Source organism: Camarhynchus parvulus, chromosome 1 (assembly GCF_901933205.1).
Source record: "Camarhynchus parvulus chromosome 1, STF_HiC, whole genome shotgun sequence".
In the NCBI taxonomy this organism is placed as follows: Eukaryota; Metazoa; Chordata; class Aves; order Passeriformes; family Thraupidae; genus Camarhynchus; species Camarhynchus parvulus.
This window is the reverse complement of record NC_044571.1, coordinates 92,890,973-92,914,559: the sequence shown is the minus strand read 5'-3', so window position 1 is coordinate 92,914,559 and position 23,587 is coordinate 92,890,973. Positions and strand designations below refer to the sequence as shown.

General features: G+C 44.4%; 1 protein-coding gene across 4 annotated transcripts in view; it reads right to left on the bottom strand.

Moving 5' to 3' along the window:
• Positions 1–23,587, bottom strand: part of LSAMP (limbic system associated membrane protein) — a 990,769-nt gene that overhangs the window by 27,524 nt on the left and 939,658 nt on the right. For 3 of the 4 annotated variants that reach the window (XM_030949448.1, XM_030949439.1, XM_030949457.1), the window contains 3 exons: positions 7,380–7,514; positions 3,512–3,632; positions 2,403–2,551 (listed from right to left, as the gene is read on the bottom strand). In XM_030949448.1, coding sequence (XP_030805308.1) covers positions 2,403–2,551; positions 3,512–3,632; positions 7,380–7,514 — 405 coding nt within the window. Of the gene's footprint in view, positions 1–104; positions 502–2,402; positions 2,552–3,511; positions 3,633–7,379; positions 7,515–23,587 lie in introns of those variants that run through there. The other variant, XM_030949466.1, reaches the window with a different exon arrangement.

Genomic DNA, 23,587 nt, shown 5'->3' with positions numbered 1-23,587 from the left:
CTCTGATTCCAGGGATGAAAAACACTCCCAAGTATTTGAGTATCTGCTGTACACCTTGCAAAAACTTGGCACTGCTTTATTTTTCTGTCTGGGTGTGTGGCTGGGAATGTGCATTACCTGTTATTTCAGCTATGGTGTGATCACTACAGCATTTCTTTCATCTGGGCTTGTAGGTTTTTTCAGCAGCTTTCTTTATGAAGCTGGATTCCCTTCATTCATTTCCCCCCTGATTTCTTAACCTTCAAAATAGCAGCTGTAGTCTGCCTGAATTTATTTTTTTCTCTGTCTTTCCTTCTTCCACACTAACTAGAAGAACAGAGATTTCCTGGAACAATATGAAGCAATTGCACAGTGAAAAAAGTAGGGATTAACCAAGCAGCAAAAAACAAGTTAGAAAGACTTCACTAAAAATCATCAAATCTCTCTCAGTTCCTGCACTTCCATTTTCCTGGCTCTTGTGAAGTTCTCTAGTGTCCTCCAGTATAAACAGGCCTTGAATTTCTAAAAAATTATAAACCAAATCAAACAACTTGAAAGAAAGTGTTCTTCATACACATCAAAAGACGGCTAAAATAGGATCCTCACTGTTGAAAATCATCTTTAAGAGTTGCCACATTTCCTCATGGAACAGTTTACAGCAACTTTGCAAGGTTTCCCTGGGTCGCTCACTGGTTCTGCCACTCATTTTATGACCATGGGTAAACCACTTCTTCACTCTGTACCTTCCTACTGCAAAATGGTGCCAGCAACACTCGCCCATTTCTAAACGACTTGTGATATTTAAATATTCATTGCTAGCAAATCCTTTGAGATCCTTTGAGGTGAAGTTCTGGAGTCATGCAAAATGCTTGTCTAGCAAAACTAAGCCCCCAACTAAAATCATATGTGCATATATACATGATTGAATTTCATCTTGTATTTTGTTTCAGTGATGCATTTCAGTTCATCTGTGTAACAGGAACCAACAGAGAGGGCCAAATTTAGAATTCAGTCACAAATAATGGATTCTAAACTTAGAATTATATTAATATCAGCAAGAACAAATCTGGAGTATTTGAAAATTGTGCTCCAGATTGCTGCCTGAGGATTTTTTTTGAATCTCATGACAGTCACAAGACCAGGGTAAAAAGACTTTCAAAGTAGAAATTTGCTTTGTGTGCTGCAATGCTACAGGAAATCAAATATATGTTCTTTTATGATAATATCTGTTCTTTAAAAAATAGCTGCCACAAAATATACCCAAACTCACAAAAATTCAAGCTGCCATGAAATAAATCCAAAGGTGGTAAACAAAGAATGCCCATGGATTTATCCTTTTGTACTAAATCTGTTAAAAATAACCAAACTATAACTTTGGGTGTTTTTGGTGAGAACAGAAACTAGACTAAACTGCATCCCATACTGACTGCTTTACACAGCTTTTTTTTTTTTTTTCTTCTGTTTAAAAGGACATGCAGGTCATGACATGAGAGTTTTAATTCAATTTGGGACCGTCACAGGAACACTGCCATCAGTCACTTTTGTGTCTACGTGTTCACTTGTGTGAGTGGGTCATTTTGCTGCAGTGTATCTCTGATGCCAATAACATGTGGGCCAAGTCTAGCTCAAGGTTTAGATCTGGGATTGGGAACTGCATTTTAAATACACCACAGTTTGTATGTGTGTGTGGATGGTAGGTGAGGGGCAGGGCCTCTGTTTAGCGTCAGGTTTGAATCAGCTGCAAAATTCAGAATCAGCAGGTAACTCTGCTCTAGTGCTTGGTCTAGTCCCAGCTTCTGTCTGTTTATACTTAGTAAGACAAACTCAGTCATTGAAAGGTAGCAGAATGAGATCCAAGGAACCTTATTCCATATTTCATCTGTTGATTACCTTTTCCCCCATGGTCCCTATGGTATATCCCTTTAAAATCATTCTGTCTTTTCTCATTTCTGTCCCTTCCAGTTTCAAACCAATTTCTCTTTTTCTTGACTCTGTCACTGTTCTCCTCAGGCTCGGTGGCTAGTTCTCTCCATCTCTCTGAATTACTTGTCATTTCTCAGCTGTCATGGATCCTCCGAGCCCTGGCCTTCTGTCTACTTATTAAAGGGGCTGTCATTCTAAAGGGCTTTTTGTTTCCAGCTTTAAAACAAACACATTTTTATTATTTTAACAAAATCGGTCTTCAGCAAAGCCAGTCAATCAAAGGGCTTGACTGTAAACCTTTTGATTTGGCTGTTTGCGCTTCAAGGCAAGTATGAACACTTAGGTATCTGAAGCAGAGTGCTGGAAGCCAGGTCATGGCTGGAGGTCTGAGGGGACTGGGTTGTCAAGCAGATGCCTTCCTTCCTGAGTTTTGGCCCCCATGTGCTTCCTGCACAGCCATGTCTTTGCGAGAGCCTCCCTTCACCCTGTCCCGTACTTACTGTAAAGGTATAGGCTGGCATTTGTGACTCCCAGCTTGTTGGCAGCCACACAGGTGTAGTTCCCGTAGTGCTCCTCAGTGACATTGGCCACCATCAGCAGAGATTGGCTCCCCGTGCTCTTTATCTCCAGACCATTGGCGCTGTTTATCCTGGGAAGGCAGGAGAGGAGATGTTTAGCGCAGTGGCAGTTGTGTACTGGGAAAGAAATCCCTCCCCAGCACACAGCAAAGCAAAGCCATTCAGCCCAGCTGGCAGGTGATGATAGAGGGAAGCAGGGAAGGGATGTGAGAGGAAAGAGACCAAAGAAGGAAAACCAAAGAAAGAGACCAAGATGGAAAACAGGAGGAGGGAATGAAAGGAATGTAGTAGTTCAGTGGGATTAAATGCCACTGGTAAAGCAGTGAAGAACCAAGCAAAGACAAGGGAGAGGGAGGAAGCATTTACCCAGCACTGAGTCGCTCTGAAAGTGAACACACCGTGGCCAGCTGAAGGCTAGTCTGTACTTGAGCAACATATTAGTGAAATACACAGATTCTCAATATGTGCCTATAGCAATGCTGAGTCACCCCTGAACCTGGGCACCCTGTTCAGGGCTGGCTACCCTAAAATGTAGGGTAATAACACAACCTCCTTAATGCCAGGTAAACGCTCAGGTAGAAGGACAGATCCTTTTTCTATTCTCATTTATTCTCATATGCAAGTCTGAGAGGCTCAGGTTGCACAGGTGAGGGAATCTCATACCTCAGCAGCTCCTTTCCCTAGAAGAATGCACCTGGAGCAACCTTACCTAATTGAACACTTATACCACCTACTTTTTTGTCTGTATCATGGGCTACTTAACATGTGAACAGTGTATTAATTGGGTATTGGCCCATAATTGACTTCAAGGCAGGAGCTCCCTCCTCTGCACTTCCTTCAGCATCCCCAGTGCAGAAAGGAATTGCCTCCTCCAGTCATGACCATGCTGGCTCTGCTGGGACTGATGGGATGCTGTGACTCAAACGGATTGTAAGGAGCAATTTGTTTGAGAGGAGTTGGGGAGGATGACAGGAGCCCCTATTGAATGGACTGAAGAAGAGAGGAGGGAGGAGGTGAGCTAAAGGCCTTACCTGGTATCATCTCTGTACCACTCGAAATCAGGCGTGGGCACTGCTGATGCCTCGCACCGCAGTAAGGCTTGTCGTCCCGTGGCCGCTTCATTGCTCTTGGACTCTGTGATGGTGGGAGGGTCTGCAGGAAGGAAACACGTGGTCAATCCACACACTTCCAGGTGGAACAAAACAGTGAAACTATGTCAGGGCTGCCTGCCTCATGCAAACTGTTTGGGCTACTGGAGACCCATGGCAGCTGTTTGCTGTGGCCCTTGCTCCCCCCTGCTCCTCTGCAGAATGCTGCTCTTTGAACATTCCCTGATATACAACATTAGCAGCACTCCTTACACGTGCTTCTCTTCAGCACTGCTGAATAAAGTTCTGTCATAAATGCATAGGCATACACAGGCAAAGTTAAGGTTAATGATGGACTTCTGCAATTTATTAATATTTACCTATGGATCTATAGTTCACATGGGCTTATCAGAGAGAGGATGAGAGAAAGACTTCGTCAAGGGTAAAGGAAGACAGCAAAAGTAAAGGAATAAAGTAAGAGTTTAACACTAGTGTGAAAATTGTATTCCATACAAAGTCCTTGCCTAATGCCAAAAATATAATAAGGACTGAGGCAACATATATGAAACAGAAATATATTAATGGTTTAAAAGAGAAGAACTTTAGCAGAAGCTGTGGGTGCAACTCTGAGAGCCAATGCTGAGACACTTCCCTTAGGTGTCCAAGGTTACAAATCCTGATCACCTGGACATGGTGCTTTGTGCAAAGCTCCAGAAGGGCTTGCTTGTGACTGCTCTGCCTGAAGTTTGCCCTCAGCCCAGCATGCTGCTCCCGCCTCTGCTTACTTTGAAGTCTGAGTGCTGTGCCATGGGCAAACCAAACTTGGAAAGCATATTGGTGTGCTCTGCTGGAGCTTGGTCTCAGTACTTGCTGGATAGCAGGTAGGGTAGGCACTGGCATCTTCAATCCCAGCCCCATGTTCAAAATATTAAGCGATAAGCTTTACATGTTAAAAGGCAGAATTATTTCCACCTGGCTGCTGAGAGGGATCAAGGAATAAGTGCCTTGTCTCTCGTTGCTAATACTTGCATACCCTGAGATTACAGGGCTGCGGCTCAGACGGATACTTTGCTGAGACTCAAGTTACCATGAAACACACTCTGCCAACTGTATCTGTCCCAGAACTGAAAGGCCAAAAAAAAAAAAAAGCAGCAAAACGGATTGTGTCAGTCAAAGAAAAAAAATAATTCTGCCTGGAGAATGTAGGGAAAGAAATTTGTTTGTGAACACATTAGCCATCTCAATATGATCCCTTCCCTGACCTTAATCGGGATTTTATGCAGGGCTTTAGGGATATTGCAGTGCGCCCTCTAACATCATAAATATTAATAAGTTTACATAAATAGGATCCTACATTCAAAGGCTGTGGGTTCATGTAAATGTTTTAATTTGAAAAGGAGGAGGGATAAGAAAAGGATAGCAAAGGTGATTTTTAAACCATTCTTATTTGATTTTTTGGTTTGAGCAGTCTATCTTCTTAGGTAAACCATTCTGTTTCATGAATCTGGTACAAGAGGGGAGTCACAGAATGAACAGGCATCTCTCCATGGTCGTACGAAATGATTCCAGCAAGTGTCTGCTTTCCAGCCTGCTGCCAGGAAGCCCAGCCCCTCACTCTGAGCAGTCCCCATATTCATCACTTTAAGAAGCTGGTGCAGTGCTCTCCCGGGAGAAGGGGGAGGTGGCAGTCCCAAACAAACCAGCCTATTGCACCTAGGAATCAGCTGCTCTGTGTGTAGCGTTTGCTGCCTGGGCAGCCAGGGATGGGTTCCATTTAGCTGTTCTCCTCCCACTCTCCCGAGGCCTCAGTTTCCCTGTCTGTGATGTGCAAGGGCAATTACTTGGGAAGCCTGAAGGTGGTAGTGTGAGACCAAAGCAAAGTGAGATGCTTTCTCCTGAAGTCTGAGCTGACAGTCCTCCTCAGCAGATGATAAGAGATGGCCCAGAAGCTCCTGAGGTTGGACAGGCCCTATTTTTCATCCTCATTTTTCAAATTTACTGTGGTTTTCCCACTTTATGCTGCTTGTGGTGTTGTTTAACAAAGCAGGATGAGGAAAGATATATGCAAATATCTAGCTTTCATTCCTCTAATAGGACTGGTTTTTTTTCCTGCTTGGTCCTCACAGTCTCTTAGATTTCTTTCCCTTTCTTTCAAAAAAAAAAATCGTCCTTAAGGAATTTTAAGTTGCTTACATTACAAATTACACCACATATTAACATCACTTTTTCATATTTTTCAACAGTTAAAATGTTTAAGATCTTACCGTGGCATAGTTATTATGTGTTGAAACTAAATCAAAATCAAACATTCTGACTTTATACAAACAATCTGTTTCAAACACATTAAAGCACCATTGAAATTATGTTTTACAGAAATGTTTGAAACTATTAATTGGTTCTCATGGAAAGTCTCCAGTTTATAAACTCAGCTGTTTTTGACACTTCTATACTTTCAGCACAGAAAATCTGCTACTACAGTTCATATTAATGCCAAATTTGGTCCATGAGGCAGCCGATATTAAACCACTGCCACCCAATTTCTAAGGGAACGATAAAAAAACTGTAGATTCGAAGGATGCTGCAGGGAGCCTATAACCTCAACTTCTAAGTGAGACAGAAAAGTTGATCTGATGTGATGGCTCACATGGGACCAAGGGAAAAAAGTGAAGAGCAAGAATGGTATTAAAAGGTGCTATAATCACCTACAGTCAAATTAAGACTGGTATTGCCTGAAAACCTTGATGCCATCAGCTCTCTGCCCTAACCTGCTCCCTAGCAGCTCTACTTGTGAATCAAGGCATGAATATGCACCCAGAAATATGTCTGTAGCCATCTCCAATTTCAATTTAAGTTAATATTCTGGTTTAAGTCTCAATTTAAACTGAAGAAGGTCGGGAGAGGACATACCTCCCATTCATCCATCCTTGCTGCAAAGTTATTAGCCTCCAAGCAAGGAAATGAAGCAGGTACATGGGGATAGCTCACTTTACATCATTCAAGTGCCAAATATAAGCCTTACAAGTATGGAGGTGGACATATACACAGGCAGTATTAAAGAGTAACATAAGTTTGAAATATCTTGTGTTCCTGTGAGAGGAGCATGTCAGCAGAGTGAAGTGGACATCTGTCTAAGCACATATGGGATGGGATCCGTGCCCCAATCCACATGTGTGGAAGTGATCTACAGCTTACTTGCTGCTTTTAGGGGATTGCGGTATCCTTTGGCCAAAACCCCTTTCTGTATTGCACTGGTGCATGAAGGATCTTTTAGACAGAGCTTTAAACTAATGACCTGAAACCAGCATAAAAGTTAAGTTTTTGCACCCTGTCATCAGCACGTGCCTCTGCCCCGTGTCCCCTGGCTGTGATAGCCGTGTAGGCACTGCAGAGATGGCTGGGTGCAGGCAGGCATGTGTTTGCTCTGAGCCAGCTGAGCCCTCCCTTATCTCTCCCTGCTGCCTTGGTGAAGCTTCTCTTCACGCTACTGTTCACCCGAATATCAATGAGTGAAAACAAGGCATTGCCAGCGTTTCGGAGGGGAGAGACGGGGGCAAATCACAGCTCTTCTCTTTCTCCCTCTCTGTCTGTCTCTCTGTACCACACCTCCCCCAGCCTTTTTTTTTATATATTACCAGGTTTAAAGCACAAACTGTACCCTGTGGCAAGTGTCTGATTGCAGATAGTTTTCTCAGCGTCCTCTCTTCAGATTGTATAATCCAAGCCCAGAAACGCTTCTCTGTTTATCCTGAAGTAACCCCTGCCTGTGGGCAAAGCTCTCCCCATTGCCCTGTCCCAGCTGCGATGTACTCACAGTTCACAGTGACCCGGACTTGCTTGACGTCTGCTGAGGCAACTTCGTTGGCAGCCTTGCACTCGTACTTGCCCGACTGCTCTCGTGTGATCCCCAGGATCTCCAGGTACTCCTCCTCACCCTCAAACTCTCTGCCTGGTAGGACAGAAAAATGCAGTGAGTGGTTCTGTTAGGCTTTCAGATTTAGGAAATTGCTATGGAGGAACAATCACAACATGGAGTCTGCAAACAAGCAACAGTCATGAGCTGTTTCAAAGTTATTTCAGAAGCTGCTGAAAACTGAAAATCTGGAAGGCACCATACAGGTGGTACAATACAAAGCATCTCACAGGCTGCCCAGGCTGAGAAGCAAAGTGTCCACCATGTAAGATCAGACTAAGTTCACTAGTGTGATGGCTGAGTACCACCAGAGGTTAGTCATGCTGTGGGTGATGTGCTGGACCCAGGGCTAGCTGGGTCCTCAGATGTGCTGTCAGCACCCTCTTCTCCACTGCAAAACTGTGAAAAATATCTTTCTGTCTCCCAGAGCAACCACCACCCTGAAGTGCCATCGATCAGATCAAGCTACTGTTAAACACAGCCAAACTGAGAGAAACAAACCGTAATTTGATCTGCAGAGACCAATAATCATCACGCATCCCTGAGCTACTGTACATACGAAACGACACATTTAAACCATACTGCCTCACTTACACGCTTTGGAAAACAGTGACTTGAGTGTCAGTCAGAGTTATGGATGGGGGCAGGAATTGGGGGAGGTCTGTGGCCTTGCTTTTAACTCACTGTGTGACCTTGAGTGAGTCACTCCTTTGCTCTCCCTCTGTAAACTGCAGCAAATAGCCCCCTCTCCTATCACTTCCTGGTTTGAGCAGGGCAGTGAGGTTAACCCATGTAAAACACATTAGATTCTTTGCATGAAAGTTGCCAGGGAAGCACGAAATATTAGGATTGGTATATCTACCCTATTCTTTCAAAAAGGAAAGCAAAATAAGGCACCTCCTGGAAAGAATCGGAACCACATTTCCTCCTCTCAGAGGGCTGCAGGCACTGCTCTGCAGCATTGGAAATGGCAAGCCCCAATTGTGTGCCTGTGTATGTTTAGAGCAATCAGCCCCCAACCCTAAAAGGGTAAAAGACAGATTTGAAAAAATAAATTAAAAGGTCAGATCACAAGAGCTCCCATTCAGGTTCCTCAGAGAGTGGTCAGATTTTCCAAAAAACTCTCTGCCCAGAAGGTATTTTCTGCTCAACAGGTGCTGAGCACTTCTGAAACCCTGCCCATTTCACAAAAGTGCAGTTTTTGAGACAGTTCAAATAGTGCCTACTGTTCTTCTTGGTTTATGGCACTGCATGAAAGCAGTGGGTAAGTCTGGTCTCTGGAGCTGAACTTCCCATGGAGCCACCTGCAGCAAATCCCACCCCAGAGGCACAGACTTGCTGCAGCGTCTTGGCCGGGTCAGCCTGGCCACACATACTGGTGATGCCAGCTGTATGCAATTCCCTTCAGCATCAGAGAAGAACTTCAGAAACTTCAAAATCTGCTCACAACTCTGTCCCTTACATAATTATTTTTGTCTTTTTTTATTTTTCTTTTTCACAGGCAATTTTCAGAATCATTCTAGGAGAAAACCAGCCCCTGTCACAGAGACTCAGCATGAAAACAGCAGTGTACCTATTAAACTCATGTAAAGACAAGGGCTCCCCCTCTCTTTTAGCAGCACTAATCAGCAGTCCTTTCTTCCAGCTCTTACCAGATGTTCAGGTAGCAAAAATCTCATTGCTATGTCTAAAATTTACAACTGCTTTGTTTTTTGCATCCCCCAACAGTCTGCTGCAGGACCTTCCTGCATGGCAGCAACGTTTTGCACAAGGGAAGGAGGCAAAGTTGGCTCCTGCTGCCAGGACATGGCTCTCAGTCCTCTGCTCTGTGCTGGGGCTGATGCTGTGAAGAGTCAGTGGAGAAGGAAGCAGGGTGGGATTTTCACAGGTGTTTTTCATTGCTGGAACTCATGAACATGTTAGGGAGTCCTAACCCCAGTAGGACTAGAATTAGGTGAGTCTCAGAAATGTGGAAGGGACATCAGTCACCATCTAATCTGTTCTGCAGTCTCAAGGCAGGACACGAGTCATGTCATGGACACAGCCATCCTCTGCCATCCAGTGGCAGAGATTCTGCAGCCACTCCTGGCAATCTGTTCCTGTGCTTTGCTGTCCTTACCACTGGAGCAGTTTCCTGAAATTTGACCTGAGTCTCCCTTGCTGCAATTTAAAGCTATTACTTTTGTCTTAGCCACTACAGACAAAAAGAACAAATCATTCTCTCCTTCCCTGCAATAGCCTTTTATCAACTTTTAAATCACTTAGTTCCTCCCTCAGTTGTCATCTTTTTTTTTCTTTTGGCTGAACATTGCCCGGGTCTTTCAACCTTCCTCTGTAGGTGATGTTTTTTTATGCTCTTGATCATTCTTGTTCTTTGCTTTTAGACCTCTCTGACAAGTTTACATTTTTCTGGATGTGTGATACCCCAAACTGAACACAGCATTTCAGATGAGGTGTTACTGTGGCTGAACACAGATGAAGGATTGCATTGCAACTACTGCACCATGCTGCTGTCTGTAGACGCAGCACGTTGTTTCTGGTTTTTCTACAGCAGGGATAATTTCTGTTGGGGAACTCTCTTAATTCCCAGATTTTCTTATGGCATATTGCTCATATTGCTCCCTGCTAATAAAACACTTTAAAACTCCCACCCCCAAACTGAGCTGACAACCAACACTCCTCTCCTTTCATAGCAGCACTCCCAGTTGGTAGGTCAGTGAGTTGACTGGAAAGTTAATCAGACATCAGGGAAAGACTCACAAAGAAAAGGTTAAAACATAATTTGCCTCTGTTTTGCAACTCATTTGCTCTGCAATTCTGCCTTGTTTATACACAGGGTTCATTCCAAGTGGAACTTGCTTCTCCTGCAATTTGCCCTTGTCACAAGACTGTCACCGTAATGAAGACAGGGTTGAGGGTGACTTAACCAGCTCTAATGGAGTGGCACCCTCATTACGGGTGCTGTTAAGTCTGTCAGAGAACTGCATCAGTGGAGCTCCAAAGTAACCTACAAGGGTAGATACCTTCCCAAGAGAAGATGTTTTTGAGCTTCTCCCCTGCAAACATACATGCACTTGTACCATGTACTGTGTACCATGTCTGATAGGACAGCTTTCACAGCTACACAGAACCCCTCCCAAGACATGATGAGCTGCTGGCTTGCCCAGTGGAGTGCTCTGGCAGTAACTGAATGGCAGGAGTTCTGTTCTAAAGGGCATGTCAAAAACATCAATAACCCTTTTCAGCTCCTCATTCCCCTGCTCTAGGACACACATATAAGCATAATACTTCAGGGAAAGTTTCTGTGACAGTCTTTTGCTGTATAAGTGGTAGCACTGTTCTTGTCTCCGCAATGGTGAGCCTGAGCATCAACATTTTGTTACAAGAACTGAGCTGCTCTCACTTTCAAGACAGACCCTTTTCCTTGCCTTGTCCCCTCTAAGAGCACATTAACCATTTCTAACAAAAAGCATTGATATAAAATTGAGGTGTTGTAGTACAGAGCAGGGAGAGGAAAGATGTATCACAGTGTGTTAGAGAAATGTCAGGTTGTGATATCTTGCAGAGAGCTGTAGAGATGTTTTCACTAATTCACTTTGGCAGCCAGATTAGGTGAGTCATATTAACTCTAACCTCTAAGGCAAACAGGGGGTGGGGGGAGCAGGAACAGAGCTTTATACATTGAGTGAATTTACAAATGTTTCTGCACAGGAGCCAGCTTTGGTAGGGAACTGATGGTTGGCACTATGCAGTTTATCAAAGCAGGGAGGGAGAAGGCTTGGACAATGCTCTTTGGTACCGATAACAACGAACATATTCTATTAGGTCAAAGAGGGACTGCCAACTCCTGGCAAGAGAGCCACTCCATTCCCATTAAGAGAAGACATTTGCCTTGAACAAATTATCAAGGGATGAAATTCTGACCATACTGCCAAAGCTTCCCTGCTGACAAGGGTTGTCTCCTGGCTGTTCTGCCTGGTTCAGTACAGCCCTTTCGCAGTGAGGGTCCTTTCAGGTTTCCCTAGGTGGATGACTTCTCACTCAGTGCAGCTCTTTGCATCCTAAACCATCCCCTTGCATGAGTGCAGGCAACCTGCTTCCCTACAGGTTTTTTGTCTTTCACATGTTCATAGTTAGCTTGGTTTGTTGCTCCAGCCTCATTTAACACCATCTTGCCAAGCTGTAGCTCCTTAACTCTGTCCCAGTGAATCACAAAGAGGAGCTTTCTGCTCTGGAGGCTGGAGATAGAGAGAGCACGAGCCCGGGAGGCTTGACAATCAAACCAAGAGGGAACCACCCTGAGCAGCGCGAGCCAGGCGGCTGCTGCTGCTCGGAGCTGGCAGAGCCTTTTTTGCAGAGGGATCTGCGGCAGCAGCTTTGATGTGTGCAGCAGCAAGGCTTTGAAGGCCTGCTTGCCTCAGCCACATTTCCCATCCCCTGGCTTCCTAATTGGACCCAGTAAATAATGAAGCTGAACAGCAAATCTGCTTGGCTATGCTAGCCGGCTGGCAAGCAGCCTTCCTTTCCCCTTACCCTCTGGAAATAGCCATGTACAACCCCGTTGGCTCTGCATATTGTCTGTGTTGCTGTGCACACCTGCCTGTGCTCTCATATAGATATGATATATATCTATATCTATATGCTATATTCTGTATTTTATATACTGTGTATTTTGTTTTCACATCTATAAATCCACCTGTGTGTGCAGAAACACAGGCTGACATGTTCCCCAGGCATTTATGGGCCCTTCTCACCTCTACCCAAAGGGCCCCTTGCACTGCCACACACCATCACTCTTTCCTCAAAGGCTAAATGCTTCCTTTCCACAAATGACCCACACCCAATCAAAATCACACTTGTGCTGTGTGCAGACAGCTCTTTCAGGTAGTCAGGGCCAGCAATGCATTCAGTCACATTCTCTACCAGAGGCCTTTCCCTTCATGCCTTAGTTTCTTACATCTCCAAAGGGGAAGCTGATCTCCAGAGGCGGCAGACACATTTTGTTTCATCTCCTCTCCTGTCCCTGCATCCAGCACTGGCCTTCTTCTTGTGCAGAGATTACTTTAGTTGTCTTATTTATTTTTTTTTAAACACTGCTGTGGTCTTAAATTAAACTGAAATTTAGATCTGCTGAAAGTATCTGTTTGCATTTGGCATGTGGAGAAAGAGATCAGCCACCCTGCTACTATGTTTGTTTTCCCTCCAAGCATCTTTGTAGATGTGAAAAGAGGGGAGCAGAATGGGTTATGCATCTTTGTTGGACTTAAAACAAGATGCAAGGAGATAAAAAAGACTGGAAATCAATGGATGCCATTTGAAGTTTTTTGTGTGTAGCAACTTCTATTGCTGAACTGCAGGTTTTGCTGTCTCTGCACTCTCCATTTAGTGTTTGAGGTTTTGCTCACCTAACTTTCCTCCTTCCCTTTGCACCTTCTATTCCCTAGGAACAGGCTTCTGAAAGACAAAAATAGCTAAGGGAGCCTTTGACATGATTTTTATTGTTTTACCTCCGGCTGAGGGTTTTCTTTTTTTTTAATTCAAAACTTTGAAGTTTTCATTTATCAGTCCCTGTCTCCTCAGCCATCACAGATTCCAATGAGCTTGTCATTTTTTCCCATCCCTTAGTTGAAGAGGCTTGTTTTTAGCAAAGAGATCAGTAGAGAGAAGCAGATGGTGGATAAGCAAAGGGACAACTAGTGCTACAATGCTACAGTGAGGAAGGCAGGCAGAAAACCGAGAGTAGCATGGGAAGTGGTGAAAACGGGGAAAGCTTGAGAGAAGACAAAAATAGATGGAGAAAAAACAGAGGGAGAATGAAGAGAGGGAGAGTGGCTGGGAGAGAGAAACAAAAAAAGTGAGATTCTTCAGTGACTGAGAAAAAGAGAAAATGGTATTCCAGCTACTGACAAAGAGAAACACATTGAGACAGAGCGAGTGAGAGAGACGGGAGGTGAGACAGCGGCAGACAGAGAGATGTACAGCTGGGAGAGAAGCACAGCCATCCCTTGTGTAAAGGGAGCCATGAAATAACAACTGCCAGAGGGACAGGAACAGAGGGGTCACATGTAGTAAGGCAGTAATTACTCTGTTTAAGCAGCAAGGCACAGCAGGGTATTTATTGTTTAAGCTGGCCTCATGCCTCCCATGCCCTCAGGTCTGTAGCTATTACACATAAACCAAAAAACTAGAGCAGTGCCAGGGAGGGCTCTGGCCTGGCTCTGGCTTCATGAATGAGAATGAGTCAGACTGGGAGGAAACACTCTGGCATGGTTTCCCCTGGCGTTCACCAGGACTCTGCTCATCAGCAATCACATTTGCACCTTATGTGCAAAACTGCCTGCCCTGCCTCCAGAGCCAAGGACAGTGCCCAAGGGGCTCCCTGGCTGGGGGAACACGAGCACCTGCTGGCATGACCAGGGTTAAGAGAGACCGTGATTTTCATGGGCTCCTTCTTCTCAAACTCCACGCATCCAGTGTGCAAACAAAACCCTCCAGGCTGAGAGCAGCTTCCCCAGACTAAACAATGGCTCTGTGCTCTTTCTCTCGGGACAGCACTGACCAAACCACTTGGGACTTCACCCATCGCTGACGGCTCTACCCAGGAGCTGGAAGCCAAAATCTGACAGCTCAGATGCAGTTTGCATTCTGGCTGTGGGTGTGTGTCAGCAGGGGTCATCTGCCTGAGGCAGCCTCAGCAGATCAGTTGTATCTCTGAATTTCCACCCCCTCTTTTCTATAAATGACCACTAAGGGTCATCACACTCTCTCACACACAGCCCTGAGTCTGGGCATGGAGCAGGTGTGCAATATACTACTTCATCTCAGCAGCTGATTCGATTTTCTATTCAAAATCCACATATGAACACCAGAAAGAAAGTGAACCATCTCCCCAGAAAAAATCCAGACCCACTTCAGGTTCAAAGCCCTCTGTTTGACCAGTGGTTTTCTTCTTCTCTTTGCTGAACCAGAAAAAGGAATAATGTTCTGCCTCAATTTGAGATACAATTTAAATCAGATGATTTCATGTTGAAGAAGATCACTTTTTTCCCCTCAAAATTACTTACTGAATTTAGCCCAAATTTGTTAACACTTTTTTTAATGAACACAAACAACATTTTTTGGATAGATTAATTACTTTTGAACAGAACTTGACTGTGAAGCCAATATATAGAGTAAATTATGAACCATGAGGTAAATTAAGTCATGTAATGTCACAACTACAATATTATACTCCCTAAGTGTTGCATACTGCAATGCAAATTATCATGACTATGCTACCAAACACCAAGCCTTAATTTTACTGCCAAGAAAATGACATATAAACATGAACAAACCAATAGCTGCACCATTTCTGCATCACACAATTTTTGCCTGCTGCCTTTTGAAGGGTATTTTAAAACAATATGAGGTAGGAGTCACCATCAGCTAGATGAATCAAAGAGATGCCACCACATCATTGAGAGCCTTAGGAAGGCAGGGGCTAGTAACTCATCAGGGCTCCGAGGACAGTGCTGGAGCAGCTAACAAAATGGAGGCTCAAAACAGAAGGTCAGACAAAGAATCACAGCTGAGGCTCAGGAGCTCTTCGATGTGCACCTGTGGATGGCAGCACAGCAATCTCGCTCCCAGCAGTGTGGTCAGCACTGCAGGGTCCTGCGCCCTCTTCCTCCACCACCTACAAGAAGAGGATGGGCCAGCACTTGGCCCTGGCAAGAGGAACATCAGGGTGTGTTTTTGGGGGAGTGGGTGTGTAATCAATAGGTCTTTGTTTCCCACTGTGCTAAGCACAGGATGGTAATGCAAGCCAAGAGCTGATGCAGGGGACTGAATTTTCTTGCATGTCATGGACACTTATGAAAGGCATAAAATACCACAGCAAGCAGTCAACTATTACAGTCTCTGGTGACTGTCAGATAGTTTCCTTTCATTTGGCCTCATGTACTCCTTTTCCTACAAGATTTCATATTTTGGACAATGCGCTTGTGCTATCATTGTTGTACAGTTTGAAGACAAGTTCCTCCTCACAAACACAAGACCAAAGAGAAGACTGACAGCAACAAGCCCCTTCTGGGTCAAGAAGCCTGACTGAACTGTATAATTTCTGTCCTGCCGGTGAAGAGCAATGATGGACTACAATGCAGTCCCTAGTTTAATTCTATGAATCACTATGTCAGCCCCAGTCTTTAGGGAAACCTCATGTGATGGCACTCACTGGTACCGACTGTGCCAGTCACTCAATCGAGGAACTACAGGGGTTGGTCTGTGTTTGGTGGCATCTTTAAAAATCCTTGTTATGTTCTCTACAAAGTCTCTTGTGTCTTATGTAGCACAAGATATGCTCAGTATACTATTGTGCATGAATCAAGTGGTTTGCTTTTGTAGGCATTCACCAGAATGTTTCCCTGTTTTTAAATATAAGGTGTTTGTTCCCTTCTGTCCTATGCCCACTTCTTGGGATGAGACAGTAACGATGAACCCAGAACTTCAATCTAACTTAAAAATTTTTTAAAAATTTGACAATCCCCTCCTCCTCAATGGTTCAAGTCAGCCCACAGAATTATGTTCTTATATGTTTGAAACTTGGAAGAAGTCTTGAGAAATTACAAATTGGCACAAATTTACTTGAAATGGGAAAGAGCATTAACGCAGAAGCTTAGGCATTGCTGTGGCTCTTTCTTTGTAAGCTGAAGTCAAACGCTTCATGACCAAATACATGGCTTCTGAATCTCCTGTCCTTCGGCAAGATGGCAATTCCTGTAGCTCATCCCTGTTTTCATCGAGGCTACTCTCAACACCAACTTCACAAACAAAACCTAAAGACTGGGATTTCTGTATCAGCCTGGATCTAGCCACTCTGCTTTTAAACTGCTGTAGCTTTCAACTGAGGAAATGAGGTCAAAGAGTTAAGCCACCCCTTAGCAAGATTTACCCTTTCAAAAACACGCCAGAGTGTTGTGATGCCTGGCGCCAATATTTGTATAGGTGGATTAGCTTCTTGAAAAATCGTTTTGTTTGCTTTTCTGTTGACCCCTCTCCTTGCTGCAATGTTTCTCAATTAGATCCAGCATAGTAATTTCCTGACACCATCCCCCATATCTGGTCCTGGTGGAAAAAGAAAAGGGAATACTTTGTGGGGAGCACAACAAGGGATCAGGAGATGAGACTAACTAGCTGAATTCAGGATTCCGCAGGCATCAAATACTGCCAGTTATCAAGGTGAGAATCACAGAGGTTTGAGGCAGGGTGGGGTTTGCCAGGAAGAGATTGTTTGGGCTCACACGCTGCAGAGACTTTTGATCAATTGGGCTGGCTCCTGTGATATTATCATCTGAGGTGCCTAGTGTTGATTCATAGTGGTAGCAGTTGAGATAAATGATTGCTTCGGTCCAGGATATTTAATTCTTATGCATTTAGCCACTCCCTTGCTTTTCAAAGAATAAAAAGTCTCTCCCAAACATGCAAGGCAGTTGTTGTGAAGGAGAAGGAAGGCATTTACTCCATGCCTAATACTGCATCTTGCGTAGTCCTACAGGGGATGCAAGCAGAGAGGAAATACAGACACTGATTTTGAGGTCTTGTAGCTCCCTGATGCAGCTACTCCCATTGCTAGTGCAGCTGTTGGCCATCAGCACACTTGAAAATCCTGGCTGTGAAGCAGGGTTTCTCTCTCAGATATGCGGGAAAAAAAGAAAGGGGTCATCAGAATGGGAGAAAGCAGAAAACTGTAAGTAGAAGAAACGGTATCAAAACAACTCCTTTCTGACTTCTTACAGCTTACCCCATAAGTTTAGGAAGGGGTCTGAAGACAAACCTAAAAGATATTTAATTGCCTTCATACCAACTTCTTAATACTTGTTCTGATGATTACATAAAATTTCCAACAACTTATAGCCACGCTGGCATGAGCAGACCATGGCAAATCATGTCAATCAAAATGTGTCTCACCGGGCTTCACCTCTCTGAGTCCCCCTATTACCATCATGGACAGGAATCCATTTATTTCTCTTCTCTTGACTCCCCAAACACATTTGATTCCTGTGGGAAGAGGAATGTCTTGCTCCAACAGAACCCCAGTCAGCCAAAAAACACAAGAAAACATGAAAAACCATCTGTGTTATGTTGAGAACTCTTTGGCTCCTTTCTGCCAAGCTGACGGAGAGGCAGGGGTCTCATTAGAGTGCCTTTGCAACTGCACACCTGTGAGAATTTCACTGGAACTGAAACAGCAGTTGCTCTAATTAAACAGCACAGAGCAGGCCACCTTAATCACTGCCATGATTTCATCTTTCTTGAGGAGAGGAAGAAGCATCAAAACTGATAAGAGAGAGGGAAGAAGGTGAAATGTACTGAATCCCTGGTTCCTCAATTTAAAGCACTAAGGGATGTCTCTCATCTCTGTAAAAATTAATGTGAGCTTCTGATGGCATGTTTTATTAAATGGTTATATAATAATTGATATTTGAAAGCAGAGTTTCCAAAAGCCACTAAATGCTTTAATAGGACAAGACCACTTGGCTTTCAATGGCATTTGTGCTTGTAAGTCACTCAGGTGCATTGGAAAACTTCACCTCTACCCTTTTATTTAAATCAGTGCCTCATTTACTCCATCAGTGTGACCTTGCCAGTCTGTGTGGCAGAAACCAGGGGCAAGGGTGAAAACCACAAGCCCTCTAAGGAGAGGGTCCATGTTTCCTCAACCTTGGGTGGAAGTAGGAGGTGCCAGCAGCACACAGACTGAGCGAGAAATCCATCAGCCGAGGAGCAAGTACCCAGACACCAAGGACACCTAAGAAATAACAGCATGATAATTCTTGTCCTGACTCTCCCAAAGCCTCTAACGGGGAGGCACATCTGTCCCTGAGACAAGGCACACAGGCAGGCCAGGTAGAAATGCTGCTGGCAAGCTAGAGGGCCAGTGGGCCAAAGCTTAATAGGAAAACAGCAGTGATTTGTCTCCACCACTATTTATGTTTCAAGCACATGACAGGTTGTCAGTGGAAGTGAGTGCTGCTAAATTTACTGCTTCTTAAATCCCTGCCACAGTTGCATACTTGACAAGTCACTTCATTTGAAGGGCTAGGTGTTGGGCTGGACTTTCCTCCCCTGTGCTCTCCTTCAATGAAAACCACCAACAGCTTTCTTTACACCACAGACTGATCCCCCTGGGGGATATGATATCAGGGTGTGAGTTTAGAGAAGAGGGACGTTCCCGGCATATTCATTTCTAACCCTGATACATGCTGGTCTTGTTCTGGGCCACTTGACTGCAGATGTGTGTCTGACAGGACACACACATGACTGAACTGAACAAGTAACAGCTTGGTTACAGCACGGGGCATTCGGAGACAGAGAACAGGAGAGGCTGGTGAGCATGAGTGAGTACCAGCTGGTGTGTGGGCAAGAGCTGCTGAGCATCGTAAGGAAAACAGTGCCAAAGACTGTGGGGGTGCAAGAGGAAATGCAGGTGGGTGAGAGGGTGCCTGGGGATTAGACTGCACATATGTGTGCATGTCTACAGGTGGTGGAAAAACCACATGGAATAATGGGTGTGGGATTGGAAGTAGGACAGAGCATTTAGGTGAGGATGTGAAGGGAGAAAGGCTGCAGGCAGGGAGGAGGGTGAGAGGATGAGCACAGGGAGTGTCTGTGGACCTGCATGTGGAGGACTGAAGTATGGAGTATCATTTGCCTCCCAGGTGTTGAATGGCGCCTGCTTCCATGCAGCCTCATGCACATCTGCGATATAACGTATTTGGCAGGTGGGAAAAGACCCCTCATTAATGGCTGAAAATCTGTAACACCTGGTTTCAAACTCTCCTGGAAAGCAGAAGGGGAGTGAGGCTGCCATTTGATGATGGGGGCCATAAAAAGCCCAAAACTTCCCTTTTTTCTACCTAAGTTGTCCTCACAGCACTACAGAATCCTTGCTGGAGGGCTCTGGTCTTAGTTGCATAGAGGCTGCTCCCTGCTTTATGAGCTGTGCTGATGGACAGCACCACATCTTCTCAAATGTTCTGACTCCTTTTGCCTACAGATATCAAGGCAAAGGTGTCAGGAATACAGTGTTATGAAAGACAGACAAATGTGACAGGGCACATCCTCCTACCTCAACCACTCCCTTCATTTCTTCTACATGCAATGGAACTCCTTGCTTTCTCCTGCACATATCTTGATATCACACACAAGGTCCTTTCATTTGGCTCCCTCATGTGCACTCAGTAAATTACACATATGCATGGACACACATCCTGCAGAGAGTGTCATGCAGAAACAGGACACATTCTCCTTTTTCCTGTCACAGGGGTGCAGGACCATTGCAATTCTCCATCAGATCTTTAGGAATTTGCTCCACTTCCTTTCCCAGTATTATAGGCCAGAGGCCCTTGCTCTGCAATTGTGCCTCACAGTTTATATGATTAAATGTAGCATCTGCAGCTATATTAGCTGGGCTATTAGTGACAAGTGCTATCAATCCTCATACTTCAGTGAATAAACTGATCACCAGCTGGGGACAGAAATCTCCCCTTGTCTCTCATCACCATAACATACAAACTGCTTTATGTGGGTTTCAGAGGGAGGGAAAAAAGAGAGGTGGAGTATGAGGATGACAAATAGTTTGGACTATCTTCTATTCTTTCTCTGGTTCTCTGCTTCTCAAAGAACACAACAGACATTTTTTTATGGGTGGCTCCTCCAAGGCCGCTCTAAGTTTTACTGTGGGTGGGGGAAAAACACAACAACGGTGCCCTCCCACCTGGCCTCCAAGGACTGAGAATTCATCCACAGTAATCATCTATTGGGCCTCTTGGATTGAGGCCCTATGGCATTTTTACTGGATAATAGCATTTCTTAATAACCAGCATTTCAATAAAATTCCTTTCTATCACCTTTCCAGCACCAGTACTCTGTCTGAGTACTCTGTAGAGGCTAGGATTCAGTAGGCAAAAAATCCTGCAACTTTGACCATAAGCTATTGAAATAATATTAAAAACCAGGTTTTCAAACACCCTCTCTTTAAACACTTATTTCTCAACTGCTCTCAAAACTGCTGTCCTTGTATTTCTAAGTCCAGCATTCCAAAAGGGATGCTGGGTTTGATTATAACAACTTCCTGGCTTGTAGGTTATGTCAAAATCCTGGTGGGATTTTATGCCACTAATCTCAGCAGTCTGCAGTCTGCAGTTGCAGAACAGTTAAGGATGGGAGGAATGTTAACTATATTAAAATGTCAAATGCAGACTGTATTTTCTCACTACTTCAGGAGTAGAAGGTCTTGACATAATTTTCAGGCACTGTGAGCTTGCATATACAGGGGGAGAGGGAAAAAGAGAGAAGAAAGGAGAATTGAGAACACGGGAAGAACTGTCAAGACAACAAATAATTTAAAAAGTACCATAGAGAAGATAGCTTGTGAGACCCAAGTCTTCAGAAGGACCGAAAAGGAAATAAATAAAGAAAGAGACACAGAGCATGAGATAGAGATGAAAGTTTGATTAAAAAGTAGTGAGGGGATGCAGAGGGTTAGGGCAAACAAGCAGAGCCCTAAGCAAGGTGAATTGCCATGGGAAAGCAATGGGGAATGTAGTTAGTGTTGGCTGGGAATACAACATACAAGGGGTAACAGAGGCCAGACTCTTCCAGATGTATTACTGTTTTATTGATCTGTGGTAAACAATTTCCCTGCTCACAGGCAATTCATGGCTGTTGGCAGTACCACTGAGGGCCTTGGACACTTAAGTGCTGTGTATACATGCAGAGGCATACAAGGAGAAAAAAGGTAAATTCCCATGACCTCTGGTAGTGAGGGCTTGGGATGGAGTAGGAATGTTTGGTGCCAGCTCCCCCTCCTTACCTTCTGCCTGCTTCATCTCATTAAAAGCAGATAAAATACACCACATGAACAGCCATCCCATTTCTAGACAAACAAGTGCTCTTATTGCTACCATCTCAAATACAGAGAGCTCCTCTGAAAAGCCTGCAATTCATGGAACAAAAAGACAAAGAAGAAACCATAGTTGTCCCGCCTCATTCCAGCACAGCAGGAGACCTTGAAGATAATCTGCAGCAGTTTCCATGTAGCCTTGGAAGATCCCCTATGAGTTTCTTTTGCTCTTCATCCCCAAGGCTCTTGCAGTGAACACACTGTGGTTTGCCTGGAGGTGAGTGTGGTTGCCAAGAGACTCAGGGGGGAAGGAAACAGATAACCTCTCCAGTCACTTGTCACCGGGGTGATTTGAGGTTTTGGCGCCCTCACTCACAAATCTGTTCTGATGGGCAAAGGACACATGTCCCAGCTCCACCAGCAGAACTGATGTCACACAGCGGAGCTGGGCCTCTGGATGCAGGCGTGGGAGGGAGCCCATGGGTTGGAATGCAAGCAGGAAGCTGCTGCAAGAGGAGATGAGGATGAAACTGAACCTGCTGGAGACCACAGATCTGTCTCCTTACCCAACAGGAGAAATGGCTTTGCTGCTCTTGATCTCCTGAACAAGCAGCTTGCCCCAAAAGGCTCTCATCTGCTATATACAATGAGAAGGCTGAGGTCTGCTATGAGGGAAAAGAGTTCTGCACTCAGATCTGATGAATTCTGTCTTTTTCTACACCCCTTACCTCTTCCAGCTGGAGGCACTTGTAGGAAGTCATGGGAGAGAGATGGAGAAATTAAAAACTGAGATTCGGGTATTTCTTTACTGAATCCCAAAGCCTTCCTGAGCTCTTTCCAAACAGAAGTTGGCTGAAGGTGACATATAGCCCTCTGAATTTGAGCCTCCTTGGGACATTTGTGCACACTGGTCCTGTCACCACGCTATGTTAACTCATATATCACTTGTTTAATGATTTAGGGATTTGACCACTTTAGCTTGGGAGCAGATAGTGAATTGAAGGCAGGAAGGTTTGAGTTCCTATGTTTCTGTACACTCAGTCATCTTCAAAAGTGGTTGATATCTGCACAAGCCTAAAGGCAATCTTGGATCTTTCAATTAAAGAAAAAAAAAAAAGAAGAAAAAGAAAGAAGAGACATTTAGGAGTCCTCAGAGAGACAGAGAGGGTTTGATGCTGGCAGAGAATACCTAGCACTGCTTAGAATCACAAGGAGGAAAATGGTCTTGCTCCCCTTTTCAGGCAGGGGAACCTCTCCCCACTTGCACTGTGGTGCCCATCCCCATCCCTGTGCAGGAAGCAATGCCTTAAGAGATGAGGCAGGAATACAGGCTGTCAAGATCCTCACCTATATTCTTTGTTCTGTCTTCTACATGGTAGCTATGGAGGTATAAGCAGCTTTTACAGGTCCAAGACCAGAGTCTGGACCTGTGATAGATTAAATCTCAGCTTAGTCTTTCTAGGGAATGAGGCTGCAGAAATTCTTACTGAGTTTTCTCAGGAGAAATTCAGTCTAAGTTAGATTCAGACTAATAGCTTAACACTTGTTCCTCTCAAATAGCAGAAAATGCCCAAGGCATTTTTCTTGCGCTTGTGCAAAGACACTGATCACAAACCTGTATACAGCACCACACTCTGGGTCCCTTCTGCAGAGAAAAATCATTAAGCAAAATCATACGCATACACCCAGCAAAAAAGGCAGAAGATGAAAAAAATTGTGTGCAGAGGGAACAGCCACAGCTGTTTCAATTTATGAGACAAGAAATTGTATTTCAAAGAGAATACAGAAGTTTTCCCCTTCGAGAAAGTTATTAACCAGAATTTGCAATAAACCCCACGCCATTTATATGCCTCTAAACTGAAGGGCCCTGATAGAGATTATATTGCATTTTGCAGGGCTCTGCTCTGCCAAGAAGAGCTCTCAGCCTCAGACCTTGCCATCCCAGAGGTCTGAATCACCTCTCCTGCTTTTTTACCCATCACAGCCCTGCTTCAAATTTCTCACCTTTTTCTTTCCCTCTTCAGTTCCTATACCTCTTTTGTCTTTTCAGATTTTCCTCTTGCTATGTCTCCCTCCTCCCCTTCCCCTATTATTCTCCTTTTTATCTTTGAACCCTTTTTTCCTTCCACCTGTATATATGTCCACAAGACTGAAACCTGATTGCAACTCAGTTGAGCACCTACAATGACAAAGAACATTAATGTAGGAATAGTGTATTGATGGAACA